Here is an 11,890-nt window from a genome sequence, read left to right as displayed (position 1 = left end):
ATTAGTAGTATAACAAAAGAAGAACGGATTAAAATTATTATTTCTTCGGCAGTACCTATTTGTACATGTGGAATTATTACCCACTTATTCTTCTGCTCAATTGTTGGGCCCTCCGTTCTGTGGATCAAGGTTTACCTTACATTGGTATTACTAGAGTACTCAATAATTCAGCGTGACCTAAAGAGAAGTTTAACTGAGCTAGATGATTTGGAGAGCCAATCATGATGTTTTTATATTTATGTAAGTCAATTTTCTTAATGTTTCAGTCTAATGATGATATCAAATTAACTGAAATTTTGTTATAACATTATGTTTCCATTATGTACACAATAGTGAACACTTCGACTAGTGTTGATATTTATTATTATATAGTTTATATCATTTTATTTATTTAATAATTTTTTTTTTGTCAAGCTGCCTAAATGCAACTTCATTGATATGATGTCACATACAAATATGTATATAAGACTAAAAAATCTAATAAACATAAATAGTATAAAGCTAGAAACTAACTATATACCATAAAGTTGATGTTTAAAAACCTGAAATAAAGAACATTAGAAGAGTTGTATAACAACCCACCCGGCTTTACGGTCCCTCTAGAGATCAACTCAACTAAAAACAAAAAAATAAAAGAAAGAAAAAAAAATCTATACTATATACAAAAGCTTCCGCTCATTACAACACCCATTTCCAAGAAATAGGATTTAAAAGGAACTACATTCCCGCAAAATACCCAAAATTTATTCCCCAAAGAAGAAAAAAAACTATAGGTCTTGGTATTTGTCCTGCAAATAATCACGTGTATGAATACTGGAGACTTGTCCTTCAGGATATATCTTTACAATACCATAGAAGATTGATACACCATAGATAATTGGTAGCCTCATTTACGTCGGCCCTGATGATTCGAGATGCCGTATGCTTTCTCAAAATCTCTCGAACCACATCCCCTAAAACATCTTCTTTTATACAACTATCAATGATATTGCCAGAATAAAGTACATGTTTTGGTAGCTCATTCATCCTTAAGAAGGTATACGAATGAAACGGTTGTTGTGCTGTTAAAAAAGTAGAATTAGCAATCAGTTGACAAATAAACTCGACATAAATAGTTGAACTACTGCTTACATGTATCTACAGTAATATTCAAATCAACCACGCGGTTAGCAGTCAAAACAATGATTACTAAATCTTCATTTTTAGAAAAACTCATAACCCTTATTACGTCCTGTCGCACTTTTCGCACCTTCCACATTTTCCACATCGACCGTCACATCTTCCACCGTCTCACTCTGCAAGTTCGATGCGGATTTTTTATCTTTATTTAAAGTTCTTCTCTTCACCTATCACACGACCTATGACAATATGTTTGTCTTCTGTCCCATAATGAAAATGTGAAATGCTCACGTAACCTCTCCTTCAACTCTGCCAAAGACACCATTTCTCGAGTCACCAATACTCACCATCCATTGAAAAAATTTCTTAGTCCGATTATAAATTACAGTAACTGTTGGCCGTTGTACGATGATATGTAGGTATTCGTGCTCGGGTTGAGAGGAAAAATATTTGCTAATCTTCGAAAGAGAAAGCGGTTCCACACTAGAGTTTATATCCGTCCATCCGGATATCCAATTATTTTTGCAGACTAATTCAGGCCAAATTAATAATTCGATCAGGATTACACCTTGGTGTTTCACAAAAAATTATTTTTCTAAAAATCAAGAGGTTGTGTATCATAAATGTCTAAAAAAGGAAATATTTTAGCATAATTCTGGCCGGCATTATAAAATTTGTCCAAATTACTCTTAACGGATAATATCCGGATATCCGTCGGATTATCCGGATATCCACATTCGAATATCCGCGGATATCCGTTTTTCTTCCTTAATATTGACGTTAATATTTTTATTGACAGTAGTTAATTTTTCATTTTCTTTTTCCATAGCTTGAGATCTTTGAAGTCAACATTAGCGAAAGTTTGTGTCCTTACAAAAGCATATGTAAAATTCACAAAAATTTCTAGAATAGTGATATTCTCCTTTGGTATGAATGCTTATATTTTATATGATGGAGTAGTATTATACTAGAATTATAAGTCTTGTAGAAGTCATGACAATTCCGAGAAATTACATAACTTTTACGCTTCACGTACTATTATAGGTATGGAGATACAAAAATACCTTTATTTAATTATATTAGTTTTTGTAGACGTTTAAATTTAAATGTAATCAATGGTTTATTCCCAAAACTTATGTTTTGTCTCTATAGTAACTTAATAGATAACAAAAAAAGTAAATGTTACATGACCGTAAACTGTTAGAAGAACTCTTTACCATTATAGAGGATATTCTAAATGTCTCCAATACCGCGTGCTTGTTGCATTAATCCACGAACAGTAAAAATATCAGCAAATTTGGCTGATACCCATTTTACTATCATGGGACACGAACGTTTTGATATTACTTGCAAAGTCATGTGTGATTAAATATCCCCACAGGTTACATCTGGGAATTATGAGTTGAGTCGGCCAACTTTATGAAATTAGAAAAAAAAAGCATAGTATATAAAATCTAAGATGTTTAGTGGCACATAAAATTAAGCTAAAATGACCATCAATTCTACTAGAAATAATCATGGGAATTTTTTTTTTCAATACACAATTACTTATTTACTTTGCATAATCTTTATTAACTAAATTAAGTAATTGAATAAAAGTTTTTTATTATTAAAGTTCTCTTTTTTTAAAAGATCGGAACATTTTCGGGTGGCTTATAGCCTATAGGATAGAAAGAACTATACAAAATTTGCTGTGGAAAAATGATCATGTATTTAATACGATTAAATATAAATCCTTTGCTATACAATAAGATCAAATTAATTTTTTCACTAAAAGAAAAAAAATATTATTAAAAAAATTATAAATTATTTCTTTATTAAATATAAGGACTTTTTTATTAAAATTAATAATGAATAATTATCTAGGATTTTCTTCATTAAATAAAGTGAAAGGTATAATTATAATTAATTTGAGAACTTTTTTTCGTCAGAAATCACATGATCAATTTACAGTTACGAAAGAATTTTTCAAATAATCTAAACAAATTAAAAAAAGTACAATAAAACAAATTATTATTTTATTTATATATGAGAATTTTTTTCTCAAAATTAATAATAAATAATTATCTAAAAGATTTTTTTTATTAAATAAAAAACAAAAGACATAATTATAATTGTTCAAGATCTTTTTTTTCGTTTGGAGTATTACTAAAATGATTTACGAAAAAATTTTTAAAAAAAACACAATACAGATTATTTTTTATTTAAATATGAGAATCTTTTTTCATACTAAAAATTAATGACGAGATATTTTTCCCAAATAATTATCTAAGATTTTTAAATCTTTATTCCCACACTAAATATCATACTAAAAAATTTTGTCATATTTAGATTACCCTGTATAAATAATTTGAATTGTGTAACATTGAAAAGTGTGCGTTTGATCTATTTCGTAATTATCATATCATAATTAAAATATATCATAATTAACTGACTACGATAACAAATCTACATTTACAGTTAATTAAAATTTTAACTGTATTTTTTTTTATTCTGATGGATTATGCATTTATTTGTGGTCATTTCCGCTCTCTTAATTACCACGAACCATTTCTTTAATAATAATTTTTTTCAGTTTTTACCAAAAAACCGAAACTACCTTTTTAGTCTTTTTTTTTTTAATTTTTCCCTCTTTTTATCATTATTGGGGATTTTTTTTTAATCGGAATTTATCAAAATTTTGGATTTTTTTTTAACCCAAAAAATAGTCTATTCTTTTTTTAGTCAATGATATTGTTTCTAACTAATAAATTCGTGTGAAATTGTTTTTTGATATTAACGAATTTTTGTTGTGAGATTGTTTTAATTATATAGATATTTTGTAATTAAATCAATAAATTTTTTGATAAATCTATATAACTTAACTTAAAAAATTTGTCAGAGTCTCTGCATAATAATTTGAATTGTGTAACTTGAAATCCATGTCATATAATTAAAACCCGTGACATACCTCCACCTGATCTATTTATCCGTGTACATTCCAATCCAATCGACTAATACAATTTCATTTTACCTTCAAACTGAAAAAAAATTTTCTTCCTTTCTTCTTTCGGTTTAGTTTTTTTTTTTCAAACCGAAAATTTGTTTTTTCTCATTCTTTTCCCGTTTAGGTTTAATTTTTTTCGATACTTATTTTTTTCAGATTCCTTTTTTTTTCAGAAATTTCCCTTTTTTTGAACCGATTTCTTTCCCCCAAATTTATTTTTAATTTTTTTCAAATTCATAAAAATCAAAAAAAAATTGATATTTTTACAATATTTTATAATTAATTCCATATCCAAAATTCTTAATTCAAATGGTTTAGTTAAATTAATAATAAATGAAATGAACAGATTTCTATTACATTTAAATGTTTCAAATATTTTTCCTAGGTTGATTATAAGTTTAAAAATAATAAGAAATAATTAATTAATTAATATAAATATTTGTAGTATTTTCATAATATTAAAGTTTTCTCAAAAATACTTCTAAAAAAATTAATCAATTTTTATTGATAATTATTTTTTCACAATAAGCAACGGGTGACAACTAGTAAATAATTAAATTATATATTAAAAAAAAAAATTTCCAATTAATATAAATATCTAACCCATTTCTTTTAATACCACTTTAGAATTTTTTTTTAAGAAAAAAAAAATATGCCATCAGCAGTATTTGTATTATGTCAAATCAAATCCAAAGGATTAGATGGTGGATTTGTCATTGGTTTGGCAAACTATATGATTTCACCAAAAACATTCAGAAATTTTCACTATGGATTTTATAAAAAACAAACATCATTACATGAATTAAATATTAAAGATTAAGCGTTGATATCTGGAAAATGCATTTTTGATAATGAAGATATGTATGTAAGTATATTAAACTTTATCAGTAAATTTTTTGGTATGCAGATCCCTAGGGATTCTGTAAATTTCTATAGAATCCTTGGAGATCTGATATTTTATGGATTCCTTAAAAATCCCTTAATAAATCTTGAAGTTTTTTTATTAGGAATCCTTAAGAATCCTATAATTTATAGAAACCTAAAAAAACTTCAAGAATTCTTTATTTAAGTATCTTATAATTTTAATTTTACAAGTTCGCGTCAAATGATTTACAAATCTGTGTCACAAAATTATTTGTGAAACTTTAATACATGATCACTGATCAGATTTGGCAATGTCTATGACTTGCCTGACTTGCCGAAAAAAAACTTACTTCACATATTCTTCCCTTCCCCTTCATTTTTTCCTTCCCCCTTTACATGTTTCCTATACCTACCAACTATTTTTGAAAAATAAATATTATTGTATTTTATTTTTCAAATTAATTTTTTGAAACTTTTTTTTTTAATTGTTAACTTTTTAGACGGCTCTTCAATTCTTTGGACGCGGCATTTGGCAGGTATTTTTTTTTCTTTATTTTTTCTTTATTTTAATGAACATTTCTAATTGTTCATTTTCTCCTTTTTTAGGTATTTTTTCGAATATCTGGGCGTGAAATAGGTAAGTAAGAAAACTTTAGTGTTTTTTTTCATTATAACGAACATTACTAATTGTGAGTTTTTTTTCTTTTTTAGATATTTTTTGGGGGATTCTGGGTGAAAGTAAGATAAAAAAAACATTTTTTTTTTATTTTAACGAACATTTCTAATTGTTCGTTTTTTCATTTTTTTTTAGGTATTTTTTAGGTTTCTGGGCGGCGTGAAAATCTGCTTTTACTTGATGGCTTATGGTAGTTTTCGGTTACTGGACTTACTTATTAACTCTGGACTTTGGATATGGAGTCGGGTATGTATTTAGGAAATATATGAGTTTTTTTATTTTTTATTTATGCAAGGAATTTTACTTTTCTTCTTTCATTCTTTCTAATTTTCTTCTCTCTCTTTCCCCCTCTCTTTCTTTAAGTTTCAGGCGATTTGGACTTTAAAGATGGGTAAGTCTCGCAACGTTTCGTTGCGAAACTTATATTTAAATTTTATTTATTTTTTTTAATAGAAATGTCTTTTAATGTTTTTTTTTTAAGCTTTTTTAGGTACCAGTTAACGTGTTCAACTTGAGGATTTGGTAAGTTTTGCAACATTTTGTTGCAAAACTTAAATTTATTGATTTATTTTAGGAAACATTCGTTAATGTTTCCTTTATTCTTTTTTTTTTGTAGGTCCAGTTCAAAGTTATAGGTAAAGAAGTATTAGGCCAAGTCGATTGCCATTACTGAGGGAATTCATTAAGTTCATAATGCAACTTAGAAGACCTTACCATACCAAATATGAGGAAAAGAAAAGTGTCATATCCGCGAATTGAGTCTAGGAATTTGGTAGAAAAACGTTTACTAATGGCTTCCTTTTTCTTTGATTTGTAGTATTTGGGGATTTAGGTCTTTGAGATTTAAAAAAAATCAGTAAGATTCACGAAACATGTTTGTTGTTGTTTTTTTATTAGGGATTTTACTAACTCCCTTTCTTTTATTTTATAGGTTTTGAGTATAGAAACGGTAAATTTTGAGACTACCATATATTTTTTATTAGAAACATTAGGGAGCGTTAGTTAACGTTCGTCTTGTAGGGATCAAATAGGATTTTGGTAGGAACTTACTTTTTTTAAATTTATTGATTTTAACAAAACGTTTATTAACGTTTCAATTTTTTCTCTTTTTAGACGGGTAAGCTTTGTTAGGGGTGAATGATATTGATGAGGATTTTAAAAATTGTAAGTTATGAAACTTACCGTTTTTATTTTTTTATTTTATTTTTTTTTAATAGAAGGTATCAGAAAAAAATTATGGATATTTATTTCTTTATATATAACGTTTACTAATTAATTTAACTTATTTATTAGTAGGCTCTTTGAATTTATTATTTACATGGCAATATTTACCGACAATCAAATCGGAATTTTTTATTTTTTATTATTCTAGAGAAATATGTAATATATGTAATTATATGAGATAAATAAATATACGTTTATACAATAGGGATTCTATAAACATTTTTAATTCCAAGGATCCGGTGGGGAAGGATCCACGCGAATCCTTACTATTTACAGAAAATAAGGATTTCACGTGGATCTTTACTCCTAAAACATTACCGATGCATCAGTAAATTTTTTGGAATATGGATCCTTAAGGATTCCATAAATTGCTTTAGAATCCTTAAGGATCTGTAATTTTATGGATTCTTTAAAAATCCTTACTGATTTGTAAAATACCCTTAAGGAATCTATAAGTTCACAGATCCTTAAAGATTCCTTAAAGATTCCATATAAAAAATCCTTATATATTCCTTATATCTAAATCTTTAAAAAATTTTATTTTTATTTTAAAATTGAAAAATCACGTGTATCACTTGTTATAATCTCTCTCTCACCTTTTCCCTTTCTCGCCCTATTTCTTCACCCTGTTCTTTCCCCTCTCTCTACAAAATCCATAATGAAACATTAAATAACGTTTCGCTATTTTTTGTCAGCAGTCAGATTTTGGTAAGATTTTTTTTTATATATTTAATTATTTCTTCTAATGAGCAGGTTCTAATTTATTTTTTTGTTTTTTTTCTAGACGGTTCTTTTGGATTACTTTAAAGGTGATATTCTGGTAAGTTTTAAACTTTTTTTTCCTTTCTTTTAACGAATGGTTTCTAACAGTCGTTTCTTTTTTTAGACGGTTCTTGCGGCAAGTTTTTTTTATATTTTTTTTTATTTTAACGAAACATTAACTAATGTTTCATTTTCATTTTTCTTTTTTTAGACGGTCGGGCCTTTTCTTTTTAGGTTCTTTCAGATTTCCTTTGCATGCGGCATTTCGGTAAGCTTACACTTTAATTTTTTTATTTTTTTAATGATACGTTGCCTTAACTAACGTTTCATTTTATTTCCTTTTTTTTACATGTCCTTTTTTTCAGGTACTTGAACATGAATTTCGGCAAGTCAAAAAATATTATCTGTTATTCATTTTTTCATATTAATGAATATTAACTATTCTATTTTTTCTTTTTTCTAGAAGATTGGGTTTGGATATTCGAATAGGACTTTTAACAAGTAAATAAAAAAAAATTTCATTTTTTCTTTTATATTAACGAACATTACTAACTGTTCGTTTTTCTTTTTTTTAGGTGGTTTTGAGCCTTTCTGGATGTGAAATACCGCCAAGTAAGAAAAAAAAAACTTTTTTTTAACTTGTTGTTTATTTTAACGAACATTACTAACTGTTCGTTTCTCTTCCTTTTTTAGGCAGTTTTTCAAGTCTCTCTGGACTTGGAATATTGGTAAATAAGAAAAGACTTTTTTTCTTTCTGTTTATTTTTAACGAACATTACTAACTGTTCGTTTTGTTTTTTTTAGGCTTTTTTAGGCTTTTTTTCGATGTAGGGATATTGACAAAGTAAAAAGAAAACATTATTTCAATTTTTTTTTATTTTAACGAACATTATTAACTGTTCGTTTTTTATTTCTTTTTTTAGATGGTTTTTGTCTCTCCGGACATTGCAGAGTGAAATGTTGAAAGACAGATCGAAGCAGCAGAATATTTTCACATTATTTTTAGCGACATGAAAGGTGATGATAGAATAAAATTGTAACGGTCATGGATATCGGCAAGTAATAATAAAAATTATTTCAATTTTTTTTAATTTAACGAACACTTCTAACTATTTGTTGTTTTTTTTTTATTTTCTTAGGTGTTTTTTCAGGCTGACGGTATTTAAAGTACAGGATCTCGATTATAATTTGCAGAAATTCCTGTTAATTTTCAACAAGAAAAATACAAGAAACTATCAAGTATTTTATAAGTTACTAAATTTAAACTTTGCAGCTGAAAAATTTACGATTTAGAGATGATGGGTATATCTATAATATAGTTGCTGCTTTTCGTGTTTATTTAACTGCCCGTAACTGACACTAAGGTTTAAAGTCAGTAGGTCTGGATTTGATTGATTTTTTAATTTATTTTTTTTTTTAATGAAGCATTTGCTAATTTTTTCTTAGTTTTTTGTAGGTCATCTAGGGCATCTTAAGAATTTAAAAATGATAAGATTCATTGCGAAATATCATTTGTTTTACCTTTTTTAATAGAAAGTATGTATTAAGAAAATGTTTTGTTTTTCTTTATTAATAATATTTACTAATATTTTTAATTTTTTATTCGTAGATTCTGCCTTTAAGCTTAATAGCCTTTACTAACAAAGGAAAAGTAAATTTTAAAATACAAGTTGTATATGATGCAGGTCAGGAAGAAAGATATTTTTTAGTGATATTTTAGGAAATGATCGGTAAAATTGTCACGTGATCGAAGGATTTTTCTGGGTTAGTTGCTTAGGTCAAAACTCAAAAACTCCGATGATCAGGCTAATAATTCTCGACTTAATAATAAGTCCGTCAATAGTTTGTTTTTAGTTTTAAATTTTTCTCAGAAAAAATAACATTTGAATGAAAAGGAATTCCGGAATTTTGCCAGATTACGTCTGGATCGGTACATTATCGTATGGAATCCTTCATATTTAAGTATGACATACCTGACATTCTCGCTGCAATTTTTGGACATCTTTTTTCTGTAGGATAAACTGAACACGTCTTTTCTTCAAATTTATATTCAAAAACATTATCACTTGAAGACGAACTATTTGGAGGAAGGAATTTTTAGGAGGGCGTGACATAACACAAGTATTGCCGTACCGTATTGTACAAGATACAGTATCCCTCTCATTGAAGTCATCCACCGCTAATATTTGTTGTCAAATACGTAACATGTAGATCTTTCATTTCCAATAATCTGCATATTTTAATGGTTCGAAAAAAAAAAGAAATTCTAGTATTTCTGATATTAAATGATTGTACCTGGGGTACAATATAGTTTCTGAACCAGATATTGTAATGGATATCTTGTGCAATGCGTTACTGTAATCTTAACCTAAACACAAACCATGTCGTCAAACAGAACGCGCATATAGTTATTATTTATTAATTAATCTTAACAAACTTACTGTATCGCGACTTTAAAAATAAAAATTTAATAATTCGTTATAGGTTATTTTAATTATACATTTATAATTATTATAATTATTTATAATTTATTTATAAGTTTTGTAATTTACTAAACTATAATTATCCACATACATAATTGTTTGTCGATTGTCTCATAATTGCATATTAGATAATAACGGGATATTGCATGAACGGTCCCGCCAAATCGAATGTTAACATAATCTGTTTTATCGTATGATAATTGTTTTCCGAATTTTACCGTTTTTCAATTTATTGTATATGTATATAAAAGGTAATTAGAATCAATGAAACCAAATACTGTCGATTTGTAACTACTAGGTAGTACTAAACAACAAGAATCTAGAATCTTTAAAAAAATTTATCGACTCCGACAAGAAATTCTCTGTTTGTTTTCTTTGCAGTATAAATATTTACCTAAACTCAATGAACTGATAAAATTATGGTTACAATATTTTTTTTTTTTTTTAGTAAAAAATTTGTAATGGGTCAAGAAACATAATAACATAATTCAGAATTAACTCGCCGACTTTTTATTAATATCATAAAATTTTATGTAAAAAAAATGAGAAGAAATATATATATATATATATATATATATTAATATCTCACCTATCTTCTTTTTCATGTGTGTACTGGAGGTGATTGCGTAGTTGGTATTCATTCATTCATTTATTTGATTTCTTTGTAAAAGTAAAATATTTATAGAAACAAATAAGTTGTGAACATAAATCTATTATTTGTTTAACAAAGAAAAAAGCCAAAATTTTATTAATTTTTATAAATACAGTATTGAAAATTTGTGGCGCTGCAGATCGTAAAAATTAAGTTTACGCCAATTAAACTGGAAGAATCGATCAAGTTTTTTCTATCCGTTAAGGAGGTTAATAATATGTTTCAAACTTAAAATTCGATGAAGTTTTTGATATTGTATTTCTTCCGATGAATACTTTTCTTCGGATAATTATATTTATATTTATTTAAATTAAATTTATAATTTTATTAATTAATTTACATTTTTGAACAGGTCATACGTAGACATTCACGTTTAACAATTTGTCACGCGAGGTTCCAAAATGTTACGGCTGAATTACTAGATCAAATGACCGAAAGGTCCAAGAACAAATTAATTAATGACATAAATTATTAGTAATACGTACTATTTTTAGGGGCACTGTATATAGTGGCCAATTGATAGTCATATGACTTAAAATATATCATTAGTTATCAAAGATTATCGCTGTTCATGCATGAATGAATTATACGTAATTCATATGTAATTATTTAATATTTTCCAATAACTGATAAGGTTTATTTTAGTATCTTATCATATGTTACATATGTTACAATATCCTGATCATTTGATACACAGATGAGCGTCCATGTTAAATCAAGTAACTGGGTAATAACCCCCGCCCAAATCGGAAATTTTTATTATGATCTGCAAAGGATCTTTACTTATTTATCAACCACTAATTAAAATAACTTTTTGTTTTTAAAATTAAATAATAAAGTATTACAAATGTATACACTGTACTACCCAAATCATAATAATTTAATACCGGGCTATAGTACCTGTAAATTTTGGTGGGCCTGTACTCTTACACCTTCTTTGGTTCTGCGCATAGATCTTCCCGGGAGTATATTACATGGACGGATATTATACATCTGGGGGTACAAGAAGTATTACACCTCGGGTATTTTACATTCAAAATCGAAAATTTCCATGTATAGTATCCGGAGTATTACACATGAGCGCCGTGATATACATAAATCACTAATAATATGAATTATCCATT

At 27.1% G+C, this 11,890-nt stretch overlaps 3 protein-coding genes across 4 annotated transcripts; 2 read left to right on the top strand and 1 right to left on the bottom strand.

Moving 5' to 3' along the window:
- Positions 1–828: 828 nt before the first annotated feature.
- OCT59_009598 (uncharacterized protein) lies at positions 829–1,216 on the bottom strand (the record flags this gene model as incomplete). Its single annotated transcript, XM_066133688.1, has 2 exons — positions 829–1,061; positions 1,132–1,216. 2 exons carry the CDS (start codon positions 1,214–1,216, stop codon positions 829–831), a joined length of 318 nt encoding a protein of 105 aa, XP_066000106.1.
- Positions 1,217–4,757: 3,541 nt separating this feature from the next.
- Positions 4,758–5,791, top strand: OCT59_009597 (uncharacterized protein; the record flags this gene model as incomplete). Its single annotated transcript, XM_066133687.1, has 6 exons — positions 4,758–4,824; positions 4,927–4,970; positions 5,470–5,505; positions 5,576–5,606; positions 5,681–5,707; positions 5,781–5,791. The coding sequence occupies 6 exons, from the start codon at positions 4,758–4,760 to the stop codon at positions 5,789–5,791; spliced, it is 216 nt and encodes a 71-aa protein (XP_066000105.1).
- Positions 5,792–7,189: 1,398 nt separating this feature from the next.
- On the top strand, positions 7,190–8,645 carry OCT59_009596 (uncharacterized protein; the record flags this gene model as incomplete). Of its 2 annotated transcripts, none has more annotated exons than XM_066133685.1 (11): positions 7,190–7,197; positions 7,565–7,577; positions 7,654–7,689; positions 7,756–7,767; positions 7,843–7,899; positions 7,997–8,016; positions 8,095–8,132; positions 8,207–8,228; positions 8,325–8,359; positions 8,436–8,475; positions 8,555–8,645. In XM_066133685.1, the coding sequence occupies 11 exons, from the start codon at positions 7,190–7,192 to the stop codon at positions 8,643–8,645; spliced, it is 372 nt and encodes a 123-aa protein (XP_066000103.1). The 2 variants fall into 2 exon arrangements, with proteins under 2 accessions (XP_066000103.1, XP_066000104.1); XM_066133686.1 differs by having other exon boundaries at positions 8,436–8,458; positions 8,555–8,587.
- Between the last annotated feature and the right edge of the window lie 3,245 nt (positions 8,646–11,890).

This window comes from Rhizophagus irregularis, chromosome 17 (genome assembly GCF_026210795.1).
Source record: "Rhizophagus irregularis chromosome 17, complete sequence".
NCBI classification, from domain to species: Eukaryota; Fungi; Glomeromycota; class Glomeromycetes; order Glomerales; family Glomeraceae; genus Rhizophagus; species Rhizophagus irregularis.
Note: the sequence above shows the minus strand (reverse complement) of the source record. Positions and strands in the feature narration are given on the sequence as shown.